This window comes from Eubalaena glacialis, chromosome 20 (assembly GCF_028564815.1).
Source record: "Eubalaena glacialis isolate mEubGla1 chromosome 20, mEubGla1.1.hap2.+ XY, whole genome shotgun sequence".
Lineage (NCBI taxonomy): Eukaryota > Metazoa > Chordata > Mammalia > Artiodactyla > Balaenidae > Eubalaena > Eubalaena glacialis.
In genome coordinates, this window is record NC_083735.1 from 21,832,818 (window position 1) to 21,857,035 (window position 24,218).

At 38.1% G+C, this 24,218-nt stretch overlaps 1 protein-coding gene across 2 annotated transcripts in view; it reads left to right on the forward strand.

Annotated features, from left to right (window-relative positions):
• DLC1 (DLC1 Rho GTPase activating protein) overlaps window positions 1–24,218 on the forward strand; it is a 393,570-nt gene that overhangs the window by 198,559 nt on the left and 170,793 nt on the right. The window contains exon 1 of one of the 2 annotated variants that reach the window (XM_061177542.1): window positions 20,785–20,975. The exons of the other annotated variant lie outside the window; for it this stretch is intronic. Within the exon in view, the coding sequence (XP_061033525.1) occupies window positions 20,837–20,975 (139 nt within the window). The 5' untranslated portion in view covers window positions 20,785–20,836. Of the gene's footprint in view, window positions 1–20,784; window positions 20,976–24,218 lie in introns of those variants that run through there. 2 annotated transcript variants of the gene reach the window in all.

The window sequence follows — 24,218 nt, forward strand, 5'->3', positions numbered from 1 at the left end:
GTTGAATGATAGTGGTGAGAGTAGGCAACCTTGTCTTGTTCCTGATCTTAGAGGAAATGGTTTCAGTTCTTCACCGTTAAGAACAATGTTGGCTGTGGGTTTGTCATATATGGCCTTTATTATGTTGAGGTAAGTTCCCTCTATGCCTAGTTTCTGGAGGGTTTTTATCATAAATGTGTGTTGAATTTTGTCAAAAGCTTTTTCTGCATCTATTGAGATGATCGTATGGTTTTTCCTCCTTCAGTTTGTTAATATGTTTTATCACATTGAATGATTTGCATATATTGAAGAATCCTTGCATTCCTGGGTTAAACCCCACTTGATCATGGTGTATGATCCTTTTAATGTGCTGTTGGATTCTGTTTGCTAGTATTTTGTTGAGGATTTTTGCATCTGTGTTCATCAGTGATATTGGCCTGTAGCTTTATTTCTTTGTGACATCTTTGTCTGGTTTTGGTATCAGGGTGATGGTGGCCTCGTAGAATGAGTTGGGGAGTGTTCCTCCCTCTGCTATATTTTGGAATAGTTTGAGAAGGATAGGTGTTAGCTCTTCTCTAAATGTTTGATAGAGTTCGCCTGTGAAGCCATCTGGTCCTGGGCTTTTGTTTGTTGGAAGATTTTTAATCACAGTTTCAATTTCAGTGCTTGTGATTGGTCTGTTCATATTTTCTATTTCTTCCTGGTTCAGTCTCGGAAGGTTGTGCTTTTCTACGAATTCGTGCATTTCTTCCAGGTTGTCCATTTTATTGGCATATAGTTGCTTGTAGTAATCTCTCATGATCCATTGTGTTTCTTCAGTGTCAGTTGTTACTTCTCCTTTTTCATTTCTAATTCTATTGATTTGACTCTTCTCCCCTTTTTTCTTGATGAGTCTGGCTAGTGATTTATCAATTTTGTTTATCTTCTCAAAGAACCAGCTTTTAGTTATATTGATCTTTGCTATTGTTTCCTTCATTTCTTTTTCATTTATTTCTGATCTGATCTTTATGATTTCTTTCCTTCTGCTAACTTTGGGACTTTTTTGTTCTTCTTTCTCTAATTGCTTTAGGTGTAAGGTTAGTTTGTTTATTTGAGATGTTTCTTGTTTCTTGAGGTAGGATTGTATTGCCATAAACTTCCCTCTTAGAACTGTGACATTGACCTTTTATTAGTAGAAAAATTTATTTGTCATTTTCAATCTCCCTTGAAGAAAGACAATTTATAGAAAGGCCTCTTTCTATCAGTTTTATTTACAAAGCGATGCAACTTTCATTTAGTTTGAAAATCATATCTCATCATATCAGATCATCTGATGCCTTCAAATATTTACCTTTATAGACTGCCCAGTTTGCAGTTCAGTTATTTTTATTATAGTTTGAATATATACACAAATATGTACCCACAAGATAATTGTATATTAATTCTAATTTCTTTAGAGAGGTACACTTACTTTGGAAAAGTACCTGCAACTAGGTATTACTTTGACCTGTCTGAGTATGAAATGACCTAAAATTCTGCCGGTGTGACTGTACTTTTCTTCTCTTATTGACCTTCCATTGGTTTGAAGGGCTTCGATTTGTGTTTCTGTAGGCAAAAGTTTGAGCTCAGTATCTCTTCCAGACTGATCCATAAACATTTCTGTTTTAGAATTAATATATGATTTTGAGGTATGATTTATCTAAGTGGGAAATCTAAGACAGTAATTAACAACCATAACAAATTAACCAATGCTCAAGAAAAGGCTGGTGCCCATATTGTTGTATGCAGGCTGTCCAGAGCACCAATCTGGCCATTTCAGGAGAATGGGTTATGAATACAAGAAGCTATTTTGTCCTAACTACTGTAATCAGATAGAAATGATCTTATAGAATTCTACAAGTGATGTTTAAACAAAATGGTCACCAAAAGCCCACACTCACCCACCAAATTGGGGTTTTGCTTTTTGTTTTGTAATTTTTCTAACCTTTGAGCGTCCCCAGAAGACACATTCCAGTGACTCCCAACTGCTAATTTTGTAAACTGTTTCTTTTTTTCTTCCAGTTTTGAGATATAATTGACATACAACACTGTGTAAGTTTAAGGTGTACAGCATAATGACTTGACAGAGATACATCATGAAATGATCACCACAATAAGTTCAGTGAATATCCATTATCTCATAACGATACAAAATAAATAGGAAAAAAAAGTTTTCTTGTGATGAGACCTCTTAGGATTTACTTTCTTAAAAACTTTCATATATAACGTACAGCAGTGTTAATTATATTAATCGTGTCATACATTACATCTCTAGTATTTATTTATTTTATAACTGGGAGTTTTCACCTTTTGACCACCTTCATCTGATTCCCCCTCCCTGCCCTTGGTAACAAAAACCTGATCTCTTTTTCTATGAGTTTGTTTGTTTGCTTGCTTGTTTGTTTGTTTTTGAAGTATATTGACCTACAACACTTTGTTAATCCTGGTGATAAACTTCTTCTTAAAATAAATGTTAAATCAGTTCTTTCCTATGGATTTAAGGAAATAGACAAATGGAGGACAACACGGTACACTTCATCATTTCTTTATCTACCTTTTTAAGTCTATGGTCTTCTATATATTTATCCAAACGTTTTCCCTGCTGTGCTGTGATTTCCTGAAAGGCAGACATTTTCCCTGCACCTATGTAGTGCCCGCCTCTTAGGAGGTTTTTGACTTAGTGTTTGTCAAATGAATGGTTGAATGAATAATAATATCAAACATTTACTCTGTGCCTGCACTTTTCTGAGCACTTTATAGATATGACCTCATATAATCCTCTAGCAACCATATAAGGGAGACATAATGTTTTCCACGTTATAGAGCTGAGGAAGCTGAGACTCAGAGAGGCTTCCTAAAATAACCAAAGTCACACTATGGCCAAGGCAAGATTCAAAGCAAGCAACACAAGCTAGAGTGCATGCTCTTAACCACTATGCTGTATGTAGTGGTTTAAGTGCCAAGACTCCTCAGGCTGATGAACAAATTTTTCCTTAATCAGACTTTTCCCTTCCTTTCCAACCTTATCTCCCATCCTCCCCTAACGTGCACCTTCCGCTGTAACCATGGTAGCAACCTCACTTTTCTCCTGAATTTGCTTCTGCATAACTTGACCTTTGTTCCAACTGTTTCCCTTCCAGAAATTAACTCCCCCATCCCCCAAGGTCTCATTTGGGTCCCACCTTCACCCTGAAGTCTCCTATGACAACTCCTGCTCATGATAATTTCATATTTTTTGAAATGATACGTCTATAGCGTATATAGTCTGTACCGGTCGTTTTCATTCTTAATCACATGTGGATTGTCATTGTCCATTGAGTGTGTTATTTGTCTCAGCCTTGCCTCCCAACAGTCTTGTCAGCATCCTTTTAAAAAGCACTGGGACTTCCCTGGTGACGCAGTGGTTAAGCATCCACCTGCCAATGCAGGGGACACGGATTCGAGCCCTGATCCGGGAAGATCCCACATGCCATGGAGCAACTAAGCCCGTGTGCCACAGCTACTGAGCCTGCGCTCTAGAGCTGGCAAGCCACAATTACTGAGCCCGCGTGCCACAACTACTGAAGCCCATGTGCCTAGAGCCCATGCTGTGCAACAAGAGAAGCCACGGCCATGAGAAGCCCATGCACCGCAACAAAGAGTAGCCCCTGCTCAATGCAACTAGAGAAAGCCCGCATGCAGTAACAAAGACCCAACACAGCCAAAAATAAATAAATAAATAAATAAAAGCAATCACTAAAAAAAAAAATCTAAAAACACTTAGCGTGCACCAAAGAGGAGATTATTGAATTAATAGACTTTATTTTTTAGAGCAGTTTTCGATTCACAGAAAAACTGAATGGGAAGTACAGTTCAAATTATATGACCTTCTTTTAAAGCAAACTATGGACATAGTAAAAAGATCAGGAGTTGCCAGGGGTTAGGGAAAGTGAGGCATGAATCGATGGAACACAGGATTTTTAGGGCAGGAAATCCCTTCTGTGATGCTTTAATGGTACAGCATGTAGGCTTTTCATACTGGCTTCTTTCACTTACACATATGCATTTAAGGTTCCTCCATGTCTTTTCATGATGTAATAGCTTGTTTCTTTTAAGTACTGAATTAACATTGCTTTGTCTGGGTATACCACAGTTAAAGGTGCTTATTTAACACATTTTTAGTGTAAAAACTTTTTAAACTCATTGATCATAAAATATATTACACAGCCCACTTTTGTTAACTTTTATCCTTTCTTCTTTAGGCAAAAGTAACTCTCTTCTCTTAACCATTGATCATGATTTCTTCATTTCTCTCCTTCGGAATTCTCCCCAAGTTTTCAAAAGAAAAATACTACTACCAAATATATTATCAACGGCTGTTATTTGCTGTGTACCTACCTTGCCATCTCTGAGATGCTTCCTCTGCATTATCTTTAGTACACACTAAGCTCCACAGTACATGACTCTCTCTTGCTCCAAAGCTGATGCTTTTTCTACCTCTTCCTACCTAACAGCACCATTTTTTCTAATAAAAGTATGACCAAAATTAATAAAACTGTAATAATTCATATAGTTTATATGATCTACATATTTCTGCCCTTATGTCTTTGCTCCTGAAGTTTAATGCCCCCCAAATACTCTTCTATTATTTTTTTCTCCAAATCGCACGCTTCCTTCAAGGATTCGCTTGAGGGCCTCTTTTTGCCCAAGGCCTCCTCAATTGCTCTTCTCTTGGATGAACTCTTCCTTTGAATCAGACAGATTTCACTGCTCATTTTATCTTCCGCCCTGGAAAGGGGCAGCCTCTGTGCACTGTGACCCCCCTATCCTAACCCATGACCAGAGTCCATTGGACTGGGGGCAGGCGGGTGGGGTGAGGGGCACATGTGACTCAAGGTCAGAGAGAAATGGAGTGACCTGACAGGTGGACAGTCTCCTTCTCTCTCTCTTTCCCTCCTCCTCCTCCTCTTCCTCCTTCTCTCTCCCTCTCCCTCTCCTGCATGTTATGATCCAGACAGACTCAGTCAACCTGCAACAGGTGCTTTGGCTGAAAGTTCACATATAGTGTTAGGTGGAGTCACAGAGGAAACCATTCTGCAAAGAGGAGTGGGATAATGGGGCAACTGAGCCAAAAAAGAAAAGTTAGAGACAATGCAAACTAGAGAAAGAGATGGAAAATTTAGCTGCATCTGTCCCAGGTGACTCCCTAGGTGCCAGCGGCAACTCTCAGGAGGTCCCTACCCCACATCTGCAGGGTATCTCTGTATCCTCACGCCTCAGGCTTTTAGTTAGACCTAACATGAAAGAGTTCCTTGCACTCAGATGATTAGACATCCTTCTCCAAATTCCTATTGAATATAATTAGTATCAAAAATAGTCTATCATTTAATTTTACCTGTCTTACATTATCTTCTGCTTCATATATATATGAAGCCTTCAGACTATGTTATAAGCAGCCACAGTGAAGAACCGTGGCATATTTTGGTCTCCTGTTTATAGTTTACTCTAAAAGATCTAACAAGAACTACATATATAGTGAATGTTCAATAAAATTATAATTTTTCACAGTTATACTGCCTTTTTAGGCCACGGAACTATATCACTACTTTGTAATTACCTTTCAGCCCATAGAACATGTCTCCCCTCTTTCAGCCACCCTCAACCACATCAACACCATCATATCTTGTATTTACGAGACTTATGGATTAATTTTCTTTTTCCCCTTGACCAAATAAATTATCTCCTTTTGAAATCAGTTAACGTCATCCTGACCATGCCATTTGGTTTTTAATGTGCGTTGTAATTTGTTTGAGTCAAGTGCTGTTTCCCTCAACAATTTCATATTTTCAGTAGACTAGCTTCACATTCTCTCATTCCACTAAATGTAATTAGTAAGATATTAAATAATAAGAGTTAACAATGTAAAACCAAAAGTGGAAAGAATACAAACAAACAAATGATCAGGGAGTGAGACAGTTGATACATTTTTAAAAATAAGCTGCCTTTGAAAGAAAAAATCTGAATTCTACTAGACTTACTTGTATTTTATGACTTAGCATTTTTTTATTTTAAAAAGTCACCTACGTTTGTGGGATGTGGGGGCATTTCTATGACTTTTTTTTCCCTAAGGCCACCAATGACTGCATTCCAGCTGCAATGAGGAAAACAGTAGCTTTCCTCTGTGCAAAACAAAGTTCAGCCAGGTGACTGGAAGGGGGAATATAAGGGTTTTCTTATTTTGTGACTTTGGTGAATCGAGATGCCAGCTTATTTATTATATCATGAAACTGTCATTGTTTTGTAATATTTTTGAGCACCAAATTTGGGGGCCTTTAAAAAAAAGTCTGATGTGTGACCCTGACTCTGAGATGGCAGTCATCGCTCTGTAGCTAATCAGGAGCCATGCTTCCAGATGGGCCCTGACAGCAGAACGTAAACAGAGCAGTGACCCTGCCATCCTCACATGCAGGCAGCGCCCTGGCCTTCTGTGATGTGGACACAAGGACTGTGACAAAGAGGTGTTAGAAATGTCTTTCGCAATGGAGATACCCGACACACCGACAGATATCTTCAGGCGTTCCAAAGGCGCTCCCATCTGGAATGGAAGCTAGTTTTTAAAGAATAACTGCAGATCACAGATAGCAAGACTTTTTCCTAGAGGAAACAAAATATAAAATTTCAGCAAAGGAGGTTTAGTTAGATTACATATAGAAATTAGAAGGAAGCCTTAGTTGCATTTTTTTTTTCCTGGTAGAACTTAAGTGAGCCAGGCTGACAGCACAGAGCCATAGGAAGAATTCCACATCTGGAAAATCTTTGCTCCGTCTGTGGTAGGTTTCCAGCCTCTTGCTCTTTCTTTACCATTTCCCATGACTTCAGCTTATCTCCTTTCTATTTTCTTTAGTGAAATTATTTAACCCTTAGGGGTTTCAGGTTTTTGTTTTGTTTTGTTTTTAAGAGGAAGGAGAGCAAAGGAATACCTCATAATGTTTTTGTGATTCTCTAGAATTTAGCCTGGTTTATATTTGTTTAAGTGTCTGCATAAGTGATATAGACGTTAAAAAAATATATGTGTCTGGTCAATTCTATGGAATTATATTTTAGAAATACCTTAGGTAGACAGTGCTTTGATTTTTATTTTAATAGATTGAATACTGGTGTTAATCTTACAATTTGGGAGTCTTATTTTGTTTGCCTCACATAATAAATGTTAATATCATAGAGCACAAAGAAATAAAGTTACATATTCGTACCATAGAACTCATTAATACCATATTTAATTAACAAATAATATTTATGATTGAATCTCACTGAATCCCCTCCTAAGCCTTAAAAATGTTACATGAAAAAAAAAAAAAAAAAAAAAAAAATGTTACATGGCTTTGATGTTTGGATTTTCTTTTCTTGTCTGTCCTTACGCTTTCTCTTAGGAGTCTCATCCAAATAAAGATATGTCTGCACAATCTCCAGCCCTAGTTACTCAGCCAAACTACCCACCTCATTTCCAACTGCCCCTGAGACTCCATCACAGGAATGCCCACACTCTCCACATCCTGCACTTTCTACTTCAGTGTCTTTGCTAATACTGTTACCTTTTCCTAAAATGTCATTTTATGCTATCTCAAATTTCCATATATACCTCCTCTTTGAAAGCTTCCAAGATTTCCACTACTCTGAAATGAGCCCATTTTCCCGGAACTCTCAATACTATATTTGAAGTTCTCATAAGGTTTTTATCCTTTTATGCCTTTTGTTATGATTATTAGGGCTTATTTTTTCATATTATATAATAAAATCCATGTCTGATTTATCTTTGAATGTCTTACACATAAAGAACATTTATAAATTTTCTGCTTGAAAGTAAAATGGAGTTTTTAATTGAAAATAAAAGCATACTCTCTTAATGTAAGATTTGTTAAAATGTGCCTCAAATTTTTCTAGAATATTTGTTTTAAAACGCAGACACGTGGATTCCTTCACGCTTCCTGAATCAGAATCTCTTAGGCCCAAGAATCTTCAATGTAATCTACTCTCCAGGGAATTCTTATCCACACTGAAGTTTAAGGATCATTGCTTAATGTCAATGAAAGCTTCCCATTTATTCTTCTTCCACATGCATATAAATTTCATTATGTACTTCAGAGTTTGTACTGCATAACAGAATCCTAAGGCTTAAGAAAAATTATCATGACACTGAAAGACTAGAGAAATGTCATATTTTATTATAAATATAATCAGAAATATTTCTGAATATCTATTTTTACCAAATAGTGTGCAGGGCTTATAAAACTGTTTAAGACACTAGCCTCAGAGAGCTTATGATAAAGGTGAGAGAAAAGATACACACATATGAGACGTTGATTGAACAAGCAAAGTAATCAGAGACGCCCTATTGTGTCATATAGTTTCACATACTTGCCAGTAGCCAGCCTACTCATTGCCTAATCAAACAAAAATAACAGCATTTTAAAGCAGTGGAAATAATTCCAGATGCAGACATGATAGGAGGAGATAAAAAGGACGATGACTGCAATGAGGAGCTAGAGGTCCTGCTTGTTCCCTCGCTCACATTCGATAAGGAGATGTCTATCTGGACCAGGTTCTTGTTGTAGATATAAATTTCTCTACAGCCCTACACCCCTCTCCTCTCACACAGCTAACCTTCATCTTGGAATCTCCCAGCAAGTATTATCAAGCACCCCATAACAGGAATTCCAACCTCTGTGAGACGGGGGATATTTGGAGGTGAAGGAGTAAACTATGCAGTGGTGACTCTGAACAGTCAGATGACAGAAGGCCTGGATGACTTAAGGAAAAGGAAGAGATTTCAGGAGTGAAGATGTTCAGAGAGGGAAATGGAAGAATGACACAAACAAACATACCTTATTTGCAATTTTGGAATCCTAGAAACAGCCCAAGTGACACTGAAAAATCACTACCATATATTGCTGACAACTGATGTAAATGTTATAATTCTTTAGTAAGTCTACGGTCTTTAGCTTCCCCTCAGTGGACCCTATTATCCCTACTCCAGGTTAATCCAAGTCCAGGCAAATGTCAGCCCATTCTTAACGCTCTTTCTCTCTCTTCCTTCCACCAAAAAGCTGAGGGCCAGGGTTAAAGGGGGGAAGGACTGGGAACAAGTGATGTAGATATATCTTGCTTTTCCTGCCTTTTCTGTTTAGTTGGCTCAGGATTTCCTTGTTCTAGACCTTGAAGACACATCCCTTGAGAATGTCTCCAGGCTGCTGGGCAAGATAAGTAGCAATGGCTAAGTGGTGAGAAAGTCAGGAGATTCTAGACATTTAGCTGAGAGAGGTCACCTGGGCTGGAGTGATCCAGAAAGGATCTGGGGAAACAGAAAGCTGTGAAAAACTGGAAAGGAAGATCTGAGACATTTCTAGGCAAGGAAAATGGTATTGGCAAAGTTAGGCTAGTGGGAATGCACAAGGCACCGTGATGCAATGGTGCAGCCCAGCCAGCAGGAGCACGGAGTTTGTGTTTGGAAGGAGAGAAGATTGGAAAAATGGGATGAGTCCAGACTCCAGCAGGCCTCAGAGAGTAATTATAATTTTCACTAAGAATAGTAAATCTTTTAAAATTAATCAGTGGTATTTAACCCAGCTGCAAAGATCTAGACATCCTTATTCTTAACTCTTTATTAAGCAGTTTGGAAAAAGAGACAGAAGCGGTTTTTAATGATGAGCTACAATACCAGAAACCCATTAGATAACAACTGTAGTCACTATTGAAAAGGACTTTTAATATGTATACATCACAGTGGATTTAGTGAAGAGGTTAGAAAAAAGTCAGAAGATTTTGAATTATGTTTTTGTTTTGATGATACACTTTTAAAACTTGAATTCTGCTTTATTATAATTCGACCATTGCTCATGATAATAAATAACAAGTGACACCATTAAGATAAAAAAGAGATAACATATGAATTTAGAGAACTAAAGAAAAGAGCTGCTTCTAAAGATTTTAGAGCAAATCATCCTACTAAGAAATGCTAACCATTTCTTAAAAACTAGCTAGATTAAAAGGAGGCTTACTTTAAAACAATCATATTTTACACTAAATGACAAAATCGCCTGATCTGTTTCCTACCATCATCCATCCTTTGTTTTTCTTCAAATATTTCAGTTTTGGATGTTCTTGCATCACCGATGATCTATAGTCTTGGTGGTAGACATGAACCACTTATTGTGCATGAAATTTCCAAAGGCAAAAAATACTTCCATTTCCTTTAATGTTTTTTTTTTCAGTTTCCAATTTGAGATATTAACAATTCTTTCTATGTTGCTTTATTTGTAAGCAACAAATAGCAAGAAATGTGCAAATACCGACAATTGTTTAATTCAGCGGCTGATTAAACACTTCACAAAAGAGTGTTTTACCTTTTCTCTCTATGTAGATACAAGATAGCTGAAGTACCACCCCCTTGAAATACTCAAGCAATCATTTTCTCTAGATGTGTTGTACATACATTTAGAGCAGGGTTTCCTAAACTATTTATGGTGACTGACTGTTTTTCAATCTTTCATGGACATATATCATTTCAAAATATAATGAAAAAAAGAGTGCTAGAAAAATAAAATTGGGGGAAAAACACAAAACAGAAAAAAAATAGAAGCCACAGTATGTTATCATTAGATTCAACAGACATAGAATTACTCTGTCAAACTATTCTAGATGTTTCTAAATGCTTCCTCTCTATTTCTGTGCTCATCTCTGACCATCTGTCCAGACCCTGACCAGACACTGGCCACACATTGAATAGTCTCAGAGACCAAGAAGCCCAAGGCAACAATGAGTGTGAGGGAAAATTAGGGTCAGAACTTCCCAAGTCTCCAATTCAAGTTTAGGGAAGCAGTGCAGGAACAAACAAAAGAAAAGGAATTTGTCCAAAAGAAGAACTTGCTAAAAACTCCACTGCCCTTCACCATCTTCTTTTTTTCCTTCAGTGGGGAGCAGCTCAACCTTCACTTCAGATGCCCTTTTTCAGTGAAGTTTGCACACTGTCATTTCCTGTACAGCTTAATTTATGCATATGATTGCTAATGTTCGTCTCCCCTAATTCTACTATTTTTTTTCTCAAGGCTTTTCTTTTTTACTTTCTTCTTCTGACTTGTCTCCCTTTAGCTTTTTGTAAGCCAGTCAGAAGAGTAAGAGTTTCACTTTTTTCCTTTTTTCTCTCTTCTTTAAAATGTTCAAGAAGAGATTTTTGGCTTATTTTTTAACAGGAAGAAACTGTAAAGATTGTATTATATGTTCTTTTGCTGACATTGTTAGAAAAACGCCTGTTCACTTAAATAAGCATTTTTAAAAGTTCCATTAGGTACCCTGAAAAGGAATATATGGCCACACAATTAGGATATATTATATCCTAATATAATGGTGCAATTCAATAATAACCTATCATTATTGAGTTGAAATGTTTTTATTGTTTTGGTTACTAACATGCCAATACTAATAACTGCATGAAATGATACTAATAACTATTCATAGAATAAGTCTTTCATGATACTATTCAAATCCATTTTATTATTGATCACATCTGAAGTGCCTTATTATAATTCTCTTATATAATTTGATCTAATAACACAGCATGGGGAATGTCATTTCTGTATGTACATACTCCAAGACAGTGATCATTCTCTAAGCAGCAAGTCCCTACCCACCCCTCTGTGAAGGTGTGTATCTGATTTTCAGAGAATTCAGAGTTCTGATGATTTGCTTTTGTCAGAGAATTTTCAGCAATATCAGAATTTGAATACTGAGTTTCTATTTCCCAATTCTATCACCTCCATATGTTCTGCAGAATGCTTGTTCATAAAATCCACTGATTTTTTTTCAGTTGGAGGGTTTCTTTTTTGCTCTTTTTGATTTGTAGAAGTGCTTTATTTATTATAGATAGTAACACTCTATTGGTTATTTATGTTGCAACTATTTTCCTGTTTTCCAATTTCCTTTTTTTTACCCTCAAAAAATCCCTCATGTACTTTATAGCATATCTCACCCCACCTTCACCCCCATTCCTAAACTCTGGCAAGCCCATCTCTGTCACTATAGTCATGCCTTTTGTAGAATTACCTATAAATGGAAAAAGGTGCTATATATATTCTCATACAAGTATTGTGTAAACACATGTTACTATTTCTCTTGTGTTATACCCAGGAGGGGAGTTAGTTGGTACGGGCATATTTAACTTTATAAGATACTTCCAAACTGTTTCCAAATTGGTTAAACCATTTTACATTCCCACCAGCAATGCAGAAAAATTCCAGCTGCCCCATATCGTCTCCAATACTGTACTTGGTATGGTTAGTCTTTTTAATTTTAGTGTGTAGTGGTATTTCAATATGATTTTAATTTTCATTTCCCTAATGACTAATGAGGTCAGTCATCTTTTCATGTACTTACTGGCTATTCATATATCTTCTTTTATAAAGTGTCATTTCAAAACTTTTGCCCCTTTGTTAAAGTCTGGTTATTTTCCATTTTGTTATTGAATCATAAGGGTTCTTTATATATTCCAAAAACAAATTCTTTATTAGATGTGTTTTGCAAATATTTCCTCCCAGCCAGTGGCTTGACTTTTTCTCTTCTTTGCAGTGTTTTTAAAAGAACAGAGGTTTTTGTTCCATTTTGTTCTCTCTCTCTCTCTCTTTTTTTTTTTTAACGATTCATGCTTATTGAGGCCTAAGAAAGCTTTGCCTAACTTAAAGTCACAAAATTTCTTCTACAAGTCTTAGAGTTTTACTCTTATATTTAGATCTCTGGTTCATGGTCCATTTAGAGTTAATGTTTAAGGTGTGAGGTAAAGGTGGAGGTTTATTTTTTCCCATATGGTTACCCAGTTGTCCCAGCAACATTATTGAAAAAGATTATCCTACCCCATTGGCTTCCTTGGCATTTTTATAAAAAATCAACTGAACATGTAGTATGGACCTATCTCTGGAATCTTTATTTTGTTCCATTTGTCTATATGTCTGTCCTTAAGTCAGTATCACCCTTCCTTGATTACTGTCAATTTATAGTAAGTCTTGAAATCAGGTAGTGTAAATCCTCCAAAATTGCTCTTCTTTTTCAAAATCTTTTTGGTTCATTTAGGCCCTTTGTATTTCCAAATAAATTTTAGAATCAACTTCTCAAGTTAAAAAAAAAGAACCTTATGGAACTTTGATTCTGTGTTGAATCTGTAGATGATTACAGAGAGAAATGACACCCTAACAATGTTGAATCTTCAAATCCATGAACATGGTATATCTCTCTATTTATTTAGGTCTTTAGTTTCTCTTAGCAATGTTTTATAGCATTTAGTGTACAAGTTTTTGTATACATATTTGTTAAATCTATCTCTAAGTATTTCATATTTTTTAATATCATAAATGGTATTTATTTTAACTACAATTGTTCATTTCTAGTATATGGAAATACAATTGATTATTGTATATTGACCTTGACTCTTGTGACCTTGTTAAACTTACTTTTTATTTCTAGTTAATCCAACTAGAGATTAATCCATTTTATTGATCTTTTCAAAGGAACAGATACGATCTTCCCTATTGTTTGTCCATTTTCCATTTCCATGATTTCTGCTTTTATCTTTATTATTTCCTTTCTTCTGCTGGCAGATCCAGAGCAGCCATTTTTCTGCCACTAATTTAGCCCCACTACTGAGGCATGACTCTTTTGGGGATTTCATCCAGTGCCCCAGATTACACAAGGTCTCTTCATGCCAGCTGGTGGGAACAGAAACTAATCCTAGCCCTGTGTGACCAGGAAGTTATCTATCTGCCTACTGACTTCCAATACCTCTTTCCTTGGCTTGGGAGGGTTCCTTCTTACACCTGTGCCAATTAATATTCAGTCAAAGCCTTGGGGAGATCCCCCTGCAGATCTGCAGAGCTCACTCTCTGTGCCGCTCCCTTTGACCTGCAAATTCTAGCTGCCTCGGTCTCTACGAACTCTGATCTTTTTCACCTCAAGACTGCCAGGTTATGTTTGGTTTTCCTGTTTCTACTCTGTGGCCCAGAAACTTCTCCCAGGCAGTAAGTTGGGGCAGTATAGCTCATCTATTTGTTTTTTTAACCTTCTTTCAGAGATTACAGTCCTGCATTACCTATTTTACATTTTCTGAAAAACAGTGTTTTGTATTTGTGTGTGTGTGTATGTGTTGTGATTATGAGCAGGATCCCTTCATGGGCAAAAGCTAAGTCAAACTGTAAAAGAGTTTTTTTGCAAAAACATTCAAGCCTGTTAGTATTGGCAGTGTTTTGGGTCTTGTCACAATATATGACATTTATTGTAAGGGTGTAATCAAATAGGTTATATTAACATAGACAAATATTTGGATTCCTATTTCATCTGACTTTGAAATTATGCCTGAATGTATATGCTTGAGTATATCATTCAGCCATCATCCAAAATTGCTTTTGATTTTATTATTAGTGTAGCATGTTATTTGAGGTTATTGTTGATTGTTATAATCCAGAGGATAATCCTATCTGGCATTCTTTACCTAGATTTGTGGCAGTGGACTTACATAAAGGTAAAATAAAACATTTGAATATTTTATTTATTTCTCAGAAGGAAGTCTTATAATTCAGAATCAGCAAGAGGTTATTTTTTTTTTGGTCCCAATCTCAATAAAAATATACATAAAATAGCTAGTATGAATTGAAATAAATACAATTTAAAAGCAATTCAAGTAGTCATAATATACTTCTGAGTAAGCAGAGAAATCACTGTAATTCTATGTCATAATGCTAGACTCCTTTAATTAATAACATACTGGAATTTTACACTGTGAAGAATGAAGGATAGGAAACTAAAAGGACAAAAGGAAGAATTTAAAATTAAAAGAAAATGAAGAATAAGAAAAAGGAAATCATTTTCTTCTGAGGTTTTTACTGTACCTAAAATTTATGGTACCATTATTCCTGTTCTTTTATAAGGAAATATAAATTATAGATGCATTATTTCTTTAGCATTAGTATTGGTGAGGTATCCTTGTTGATTTTTCTATAGAAATTAAAAATATTTTAACCTTCTGAGATCATAACATAGAAGAAAATCTGAAATTATTACATTAAAAAAATTCTGGGAGCATCATTACTTCTTCTTCCTATTCTCTAGTATCTTTTATTTCCTGTCTCTTTGCCAAAAATTCCAGTATAGAAAATGAGTCAACTACAGAAAATAAAAAAGAAATAATTGAGAAAGGAGTAAACCAAAATAAACAAATGAACAATTCCAAAGAAATATATTCAAAGCCACTTGAAAATAGCTTGAGGAAAGGATAAAAATGGGCAATTAATTTACTAATAGTGAAGATTCTGTTGAGGTATTTTTTAGAAGTGGAATGAGACCATCTAGCCCAGTAGAATTATTTAACCTTTTTGTTCCACTTCAATAGGAGAGGCCCCATCCTGTGTGATTCTGATATTCACCAGTTCCATCTTCTGCTCTGGGCCAGGATCAGTGAACTAGTCAATCCCCTCTTTAGCAGTTGTGAAAATGCTGTCTCAAGATCACAAAGCCGTCAAGGGGCAGGACTGAAATGAAACCTGTTTCTATCTTAGTCTGTTTTGGCTGGTTTAACAGAACACCATAGACTGAGTGGCTTATAAACAACAGAAATTTATTTCTCACAGTCTGGAGGCTGGGAAGTCCAAGATCAAGGTGCAAACAGATTCAGTGTCTGGTGAGGGCTGACTGCATGGTTCATAGACACCGTCTTCTTGCCGAGCCCTCACATGGCAGAAAGGATAAGAGAGCTCTCTGGGGGTCTCTTGTATAACGGCACTAATCCCATTCATGAGGACTCCACCCTCATGACCCCATCACCTCCTAAAAGCTCTACCGCCTAATGCCATCACATTGGGGATTAGGTTTCAACATATGGATTTGTGAGGGGGGACACAAACATTTAGTCAATAGCAGTTTCCTTTCTCACAAGCAAGGTGAATTTTCTCAGCCCAGGTGAACTTTGTTTCAGAAAGTATAGATAGTAATGAGATTCCATAGTTGAAAAGGAAATAAAGTATTGTTGCATCAGTCAAGAATAAAAGGAAGTCTTTCTCTCTTTCCTTATATTCACTTCCTGCTCTATTACACCCTTTCCTCTTCTACATTTATTCAACACTATGCCCCAAACAAGTTGATTTTACTCTGAAAGATAGTGTGATTTGGTATATATCAGTAGTTGCAGAGAAACAGTCTCTGAACTTCTTTGATCACTAACTCCCGTCAGTAAAACTTTCTGAGCATATACACTTATTTAAATTAGATCATAAATCACTATACTTATGTCCTTTGCACATTTGACAAAAATAGAAATATTTAAATAACTATATACATAGATACAGATTCTAAGATCTTCTTCCTGCCTTCTAAGGAAGATCTTGTCTGCCCCCAGGTCAGAGATAACCAATTTGAAGAAAATTGTCATTGTGATCTATTGGTCTATCAAGCATAAATAGATACCTAATAGTGTACACAACCTTGACTTGAGCCCTTTGAGAACATTTGAGTTTGTCACAAAAGAGATTCTCAACAAATTCAGTGTAACCCTTAGGGTCCCAAATGCAGAAGCAATTAAGAAATAAAGTTGTCACTTGCACCAGAGCAGGTGTACTAATGATGGTCATGCTAAATAAACAAAATTCAAAATGAAACAGTCATTGGCAACATGTGATCTACATGCTAGATGTTGTTCATTGGAGCAAACAGAAACCATTTACACCTTCCCCGGAATTACAGAAGCTTCATATTATGAATTCTCCTTGTCATGGGCTTCTGGATACCTACATAATGGAAGAGAACTCCCTTTGTGGAGTTACAGCCCTTGAGGCCGACCTGTAGGGCCAGGGTAGACACTGTCATTCACTAAACCTGCTGTCCTGTTGCAGGGGCTGGATCACTCACAGAACTTAACCAAATGGAGTTTTAGTAATTTCCTTCCTGCACCAAAGACCTAGATCCATGCATGGCAGTGACTCTAAATAAACATTCCATTTCCCTTCATTATTCACATTGTTTTGAAGGAACCTACCAGAACTTCAGGTAATCCTAAATGTTCTAATTGCTCCAAAGAAGACATAAATAAGTTGCATCAGCAAATGAGAGTGGCCATAAGGCCCAAGTGGATTTATGTTATACGGGCTTGGAAAAGAAGGTGTCCCTGTCATTAGATCGAAGCACACAGCGCCAAGAAACACTATAAAATTAAAAGTTTTGTTTGCAGTAAGAAGATGAAATTTATAAATTAGACAAAATTAGATAAAATCTGTAATACATTACCAAAGTGGGATGATCTTCTTAGATGGACAATACTAGAGATGTACTTAAGCCAGAATCTCTAGCTTAGTATACTGACAAGAATCTCTGCTCTCCAGGGATCTAGAAGAGTTTGCAAAGCTTCCCCAGGTCAGAGGGCAGCTCCACCAATGGCTGAAACTAGCCCTTTATCACAAAACGAAGGCTCTGAAAAGCAATCAGAGCATAATGTTGCTCTTCTGACAGCTCTTACAGTTCCCAGCGGGATCTTGAAAAACACCAAATGACTTCTCATATTCCCACTCCTCCCATCTGCCAAGCTGAGACCAACACTAATTATCACATACTATCTTCACCTCTCACAGTTACAGGAGATTTGGATTATCTCAAATTTGTAGAAATAAAACTTGAGGAGTTATTCTATAAACAGTGAATTCTGAAAAACACTTTTTCTGTGTGGAACATTTCTAACGGCCCATAAATGCAGACAGAAAACAGAAATAAAAATAATTTAAAATTGGCTGTCTATTAGAATGGTTTTTACACTATACCCATGATATGTGGCCAAGATTCATCCGTAAGTACTTGATATAGCCTCACAATGAAATTTGGATTTAATGAGTTTTTAGAAATGAGGGACCAAGTTGCCAGCCCTGCTTTGGGCTATGGTTAAATCAATAATGAAAGCCCACCTTGCTGGAAAACATTTAGCTGTGTTCCTCCTCTCCGATCGTCGATCAATAAACATTACATTTATGTTGGTAAGTTTCCTTTTTTAAAAGACATAAAAACCTTTCAGATAGCTTAGGTCATTCTACCTAATGGAACGTGTACTTAGAATAAGTAGATTTTTTTCCAAGAAACAAAGTACTAGGAGTATTGTCCTGGAAAGCGAGTGCTGCAGAGGAGAAGGAGGGTCATTTGGGAACACTTTGGAGCTCAGACTTGAATGCTCCATCATTAGACAGTATGCGTTGACTTGATTGTCTTGGTTCTCTTGACTAATTGCCCTTGAGTTTCCATAGCTAGCATCACCTAAAACTCATCTGAATCTCAGGCTTCTTCCTCCACACCATAGGTCCAGTAGTGATTTTATTTGGATAAGATTATGGAGCTTTGGCCCATAGCTTATTATCAACTGAGCCTAGATAGTTTTAATGAGTCATTACCATCACTATCATTCGTTTCTGACCAATCAAATTGATTGGGAGGCTAATGAGCTTTGGATGCAGACAGTTCTGGGTATGAATCCTGGATCTGCCAATTACTATCTGACCTTTTCTCTCTGTGCTTCAGTTTCCTCGTCTGTAAAGTAGAGATAATGACACCGATAGTGGTCTGTATAACAACAATAGTGGTCTGTATACATGAGTCTATAGCCAGTGCTAGAAGAGTCTGTGGTACATCATAGGTGCTCAGCAAATGCTATTTCCCCTTTATTGCTCCCCCTTCCTTTCTGCATTTGGGTATAGAAAACCTTTGTGCCATTATAGTCAGTCACTTGGCATGACTCAGACAGTCAGTTGTTGATATCGGTGCTAGGAATGACTGTATGCCCCTGACTCTGTCATAGTTCTAGAAATTCAGATGAAGTCAGCGCCTAAGAGGAGTTAGGAATCCAGGCTACCTTTTCCTTCTTTGTGCTCCTTTGCACATGCTTCGATCATAGAACTAATCACATTATTTTGAAATTATTTGTGGCCAATGTGATTCTTCCTCCTCAGAGACAGAGCCAGTGTCTTATTCATCCTCAACATCCCCATGCCTAGCACAGTGTGTGGTTCACTGCTCGTGCTATGGTTGCTTCATGCTGCTCCTCTGCAAAAGGGGTCCACATAGACCTGTCCTGTTCCATGTGACCAGGAAATGAGTCAACCTGCTTCAAGGTACCCAGACTTCTTTGAAGGAGAAACACACACACACACACACACACACACACACACACACACACAGACTTTGGGTGCTTCGCTTGAAAATGGACCCAGGTATTAGGCAGTCAAATTTTTTGAGATTTTATGGAGAATTTTCCCTTGGGATTGGCTTCCACAGGCACAGAGGTCTACACGCCTCAGCAGCTGGTACTTATTGCCTCCTAATCTATGCCCAGCCCAATAATAAGGCAAAGAAGTAAGTATCTACCAGAAGCACGTTGGTAGAGTATGAACAATCTGGAAACAATACAGGTTAGGACACATGGGTTACTAATAAGCAGTGGTACTAGAGTTAGTTGTAACTCATGAGCACAGTTGCACTAATTTAATCATCATCCTTTGAATAATTCAGCTGTCAAAGTTGATGGGAAAGAGGATGCACGCTGTGAAAATTTGGAGACTGAAAAATGATTTCATGTATAAAAATAATTAATGATGATCATTAGCATTTGCATGGTGCCGTGCAATTTATGAAGTGCTTTTACAGCATTATGTAATTTCGCAAAGGTGACGAACTAGCCCTTAGATACTATCTGATGCCATAATTAAGCCTCCATGCCAAACATTGAAAATTATAAGATCGGATTTAGGGGACAATAAAAAAAAAGAGAGGATTATTAATGCATTGAAAGGTAAAAAGTCAGCCAAATTCATTGTCAGAGAAATAGATTCATTTGGCATTTTAGAAACTCAAAAACGTATCTTGTAAAAGAAGCAGTTGGCCCATATTTTGATTTCATGGTGCTTGGCACTACTTATTTTTTAAATTCTTTTGGGCAGAATTTTTGATTTGCAATCATAACGATGAAGTTTGCTTACTGGGAACCAAAAGATTCACAAAATCAGGGGACATTTGATCCTTATTTAGAATTATCTGATGAAACCACTGAATGTAAGTAGAAGCACAGTTAGGGGGGAATTATGAGGAGCTGATCAATATTAAGTTTAAAACTGAGGTGTCTGCTTCCTAGCCGGAATCCAGACCCATGTGAAGAACATTCATTACAGCCTGTCTCCTTCCCACAAGCACGACTAAAGGTTGGACTTTGTCCCGTACACAGCCCAATCTAAAAACACAAGTGAGTTGATAAAACATAAATGTGAGTGAGAATTATCCTTAAAAATGGAAGAGAACCCTACCTGCCACCCCTCCTCCCCCTCCCTCCCTTTTCCGCCTCCTGCCCGGCCTTTCCTTCAAAACTGCAAGGGGACCTGGCTTGCCAGGGCAGGGGGACACGTTATTGACTAGAGCATCAGCCGAGCTCTACCAAGTCAAGTTACTGGATTACACAGGAAGCGAGAAGCACCTAGACAGCCACGAAGGCAGCTCGAGAGCTGCGCGAGGGTGTCGTGGGCTCATTTGTAAGCCTTTCCAGATGTGGCCGCCGCGCGGGCCTAGCGGCCGGCCAGGCGGCCGCCTGCAGTCGGCGCTCCCTGGGCAGCTGCGCGAGCCCAGCCGCAATGCCGGGCTCCTGAGGGCGCGGGGCTCGCGCGCGGCTCGCTCGCCCCCGGGCCCGGCGCGCACGCAGCCCGGCCGCCTGGCACGGCGACAGCCCGCAGCCGGGGAGGGACCTCCGCAGGAGCGGCCCCGAGGGATGGTCGCTGCGCCAAGGCTGCGCTGAAGTCCTCTGCAGCTGCGGCGGATGGGGGACCCCGAGGCCAACGTGATGGCGCGGCCCCTGAGAGCCCCTCTCCGGAGGTCCTTCAGTGATCACATCCGAGACTCCACGGCCAGAGCCCTGGATGTCATTTGGAAAAACACCCGAGACAGACGGCTGGCAGGTGAGGGGTGAAGGGCGGAGGGTGAGGACGAGAGGTTTGAAAAGCAAAACAATGAAATACACAGGCACAGTTATTAACTCGGATAATTCATGATCTCATCAGCTGGATAAAGTTCATCACTGTCATGGCAATGATTTCAATCTCCCTTGTTCTGGGGTTTAACGTTTCTGGAGTGGGTTTGTTTTTTGTTTTTGTTTTTGTTTTTGTTTTTTAACTCCAATGCCTCTCTGATTTCTGGTCTTGTTATTTCTAGATAAGGTTTTATGAGAGGGTTTGTGGGTTTTTGTTTTTTTTTTTAACCTTGAAAAGAAAAGCAAGGTCCTTTCAAATGTCAGGAAATCAGTGGTGAACAACACCAGGCAAAAGCACCAAGGTCTGTTCGGCTGGTGAGGGTCGGCTGTGGAGCTGGTCTGGCGGAGGTGGCCTGGCGCAAGCAGGAGAGGGGCCTGGGAGGCTGAGTGGCAGGGGAGTAATGTGCCCTGCCTGGTGAAAGCCTGCTGGTATTTCCTCTGGCAGCCTGGGGCTGCTCTGAGGTCCAAGAGGGTGTCAGGTATGCTAGAGGCAGGCGTTTGAAATATAATAAAACATAAATACAGTGTGCAGTTCAAACGTTCTAGGGCTCATGTGACAGCCACCAAATGGCAGACTGTTTGAAAGGGTACATTAGGGAAAAGGGAACTTCTGCTTGATTCTGGTATTAAGAATATTCATAAATTGATTAAAAGAATAGCATCTCGCAATAAAAAAAAAAAACCTCTCCAAATCCAGGGAAGGTATCCCAAGAGTGTTTAATGGCTCCTTCTTGTTTGCTAAGTCTGTATACTTATGTTATTTGCATAGATGGGTCAAAGATTGTGTTTTCTTAACCTTCTTGGTTAATCCAGTTGTTTTTCCATACATTGAATGACGTTCTGAATGGTTAAAAATATTAGATGTGGCCTCCAAGTGTCAGTCCAGATTTCCGTGCTGTGTGTTCTTGATAAAAGTCCATTTGACTTTGATCTAATTGTCCTGACATGACTTGAAGAGGTGAAAGTTAAAGTTTGTGATTGTGATAAAGCAGATTAGGAAGATAACATATCATTGTAGGCTATAAATTTGTCCCAAATGCTCATGAATATCTTTCTCTTTCTTAAACTAAACCCTATTGCCCAGGACTGGGAGAGAGTAAACAATGTCAAGTCTACCATAAGGTAGGGGAGAGAGTAAAATATTTTAAATTTAATCATTTTATTATGGCTTTAGAGTAAAATGTGATACCTTAAAGAAATCCAACTTTACAATTAGTGGGTTTTAAGGTAGATTTAAGTGATAGCAATTTCCAGTTGGCCAGAGGAAGTTTAAGACGTAAGATATGAGAGTATAAAATTCATGACTGTAATTGGTTGAGGCTTGGACAAAAAATAAAAATTGTTGCTTCACTGTTGCTTTTCTTGACAAATCCATCGTCCCAAATGGAAAGATTCCACAAATAATGCCTTATTAAAGATAACACAAAAATATCTTATTGTAGCTTGGTGTTTTGATTTGAAACTAAGGTTGATTCAGTCTTGCTTCCCAGACCTCCTCTTAAATTTTCATAAATGAAGAGTTTTTGACAGGTGTTGACCTCTTTAAAAAAAAAAAAAGATACTATCCCTGGAAAGTTGCTGTCTCTGCCTAGTCAGTTATCTGTTATATATTAAGGGTCTATATGGAGTCCAAAATATAGCACTGAATGAAGACCATTTAGAGAAAAATAGTTACTTTTTACATGTGATGAAAAATTAAACATTTCCCCAGCTCTAACAGCAAGTAGGACTTTTGCTTCAGGTCCACTGAAGGAAGAAATTCTTTGTATTTTCAGGTTTCTCTAAGACAAATATGACCTCTTTGGTGATTCACACAGTAGAATATCCAGACATGATACTTGAAAAGAAAGGACTTTGGCTACCACAACTGCCTCTGATTACTGGGGACTTGGACGCTTTCTGTGTTCTCTCTTATCCTTGGCTCATAGCTCAATCAAGTGGAGACCTATCTGGTGCACATCCAGACCTCAAGACCACTTACTTCTATCCTTTCCCTCAAACTTCTCCTCTGCACCCCACCCTCTCACTGGCCAAAGGCTAAGTATTAGCTGTTAATTATCCACAAAAAGCCACTTCTCTAAACATCAGATCCAATCTTTATTTTACATCACACCACTTTGCCCTCTCTTGCAGAATGGAGAGCAGTAGAAAGTCCAAACCTCCTGCTGCTCTTATGTTGTGAAATTAATGAGATGACACGTAAAACATGTTTGGAAGGCTCTGGAGGGAAATACTTCTGTTAATAGTACCTGGAATGTTATTTCCATGATGATTGTTACCTTGATGACTTTCACCAAGTTTCTCAAAAACTAATCTGAGATTTCAGTTTCTTTCAGAGGTTTTACCTGACCGGACTGTTTGGCCATGGGACAAAGTTTTGTTTCCTTGTTAGGTATTTTCTCTCTCAATCAATTTACCTCTCTATTTTTCTCTGTCTCTCTCTTTCACACACACACACACACACACACACACACACACCCTACATAACTTAGAAGTTCCCAGTTCTTCTACCCCAAATGGTGTTATGTATGCAAACCATCATTTACCTCTGCTTGCCTTAAACTTCCTTATGTATAAAACAAGGATTCCGTCTGTTATTTTTAAGGATCCACAGCCTTATATAAACAAAATACAGAATAGCTGCTAGGGAAAGGCCTTCTAGTCATGAGGAGTGATGGAACAGACTGTCTTAATTGCATCTTCCTTTATATGTAATTGTTTTGTTCTGCCTACCCACAGCCCACAGGGGTTCTCTTACTCCTGTTCCCTCTACAACCATTATTCCTAAAAGCATAGGATGGCACTGTGTTTTCAGGGAATAAGAACTTTGAGGTTAACAGTGGGTGACAGATGGGGCCGACAGCCATCCTCTGGGCAAATTGTGCGTCTTTCTTACATGTCTGCTGTGTCCTTGCCACTCCTTCCCTTGGGCACAAGGACATCTTGGCTCCAGGGAGCATTTTATTCCTGAAAACCTGTCGCCCCTTAATCCTTTCATATAGGACTTCTTCACCTTTTGTGTGCCAATGGATCTCTTTAGCATTCTGGTGAAGCATATGAACCACTTCTCAGAAAAGTATTTTTAATACATAAATAAAATATATAGAATTGTAGCAGAAACCAATTAGAACGAAATATAGTGATCAAGGTGTTCAAACCAAAATTTTCTGAT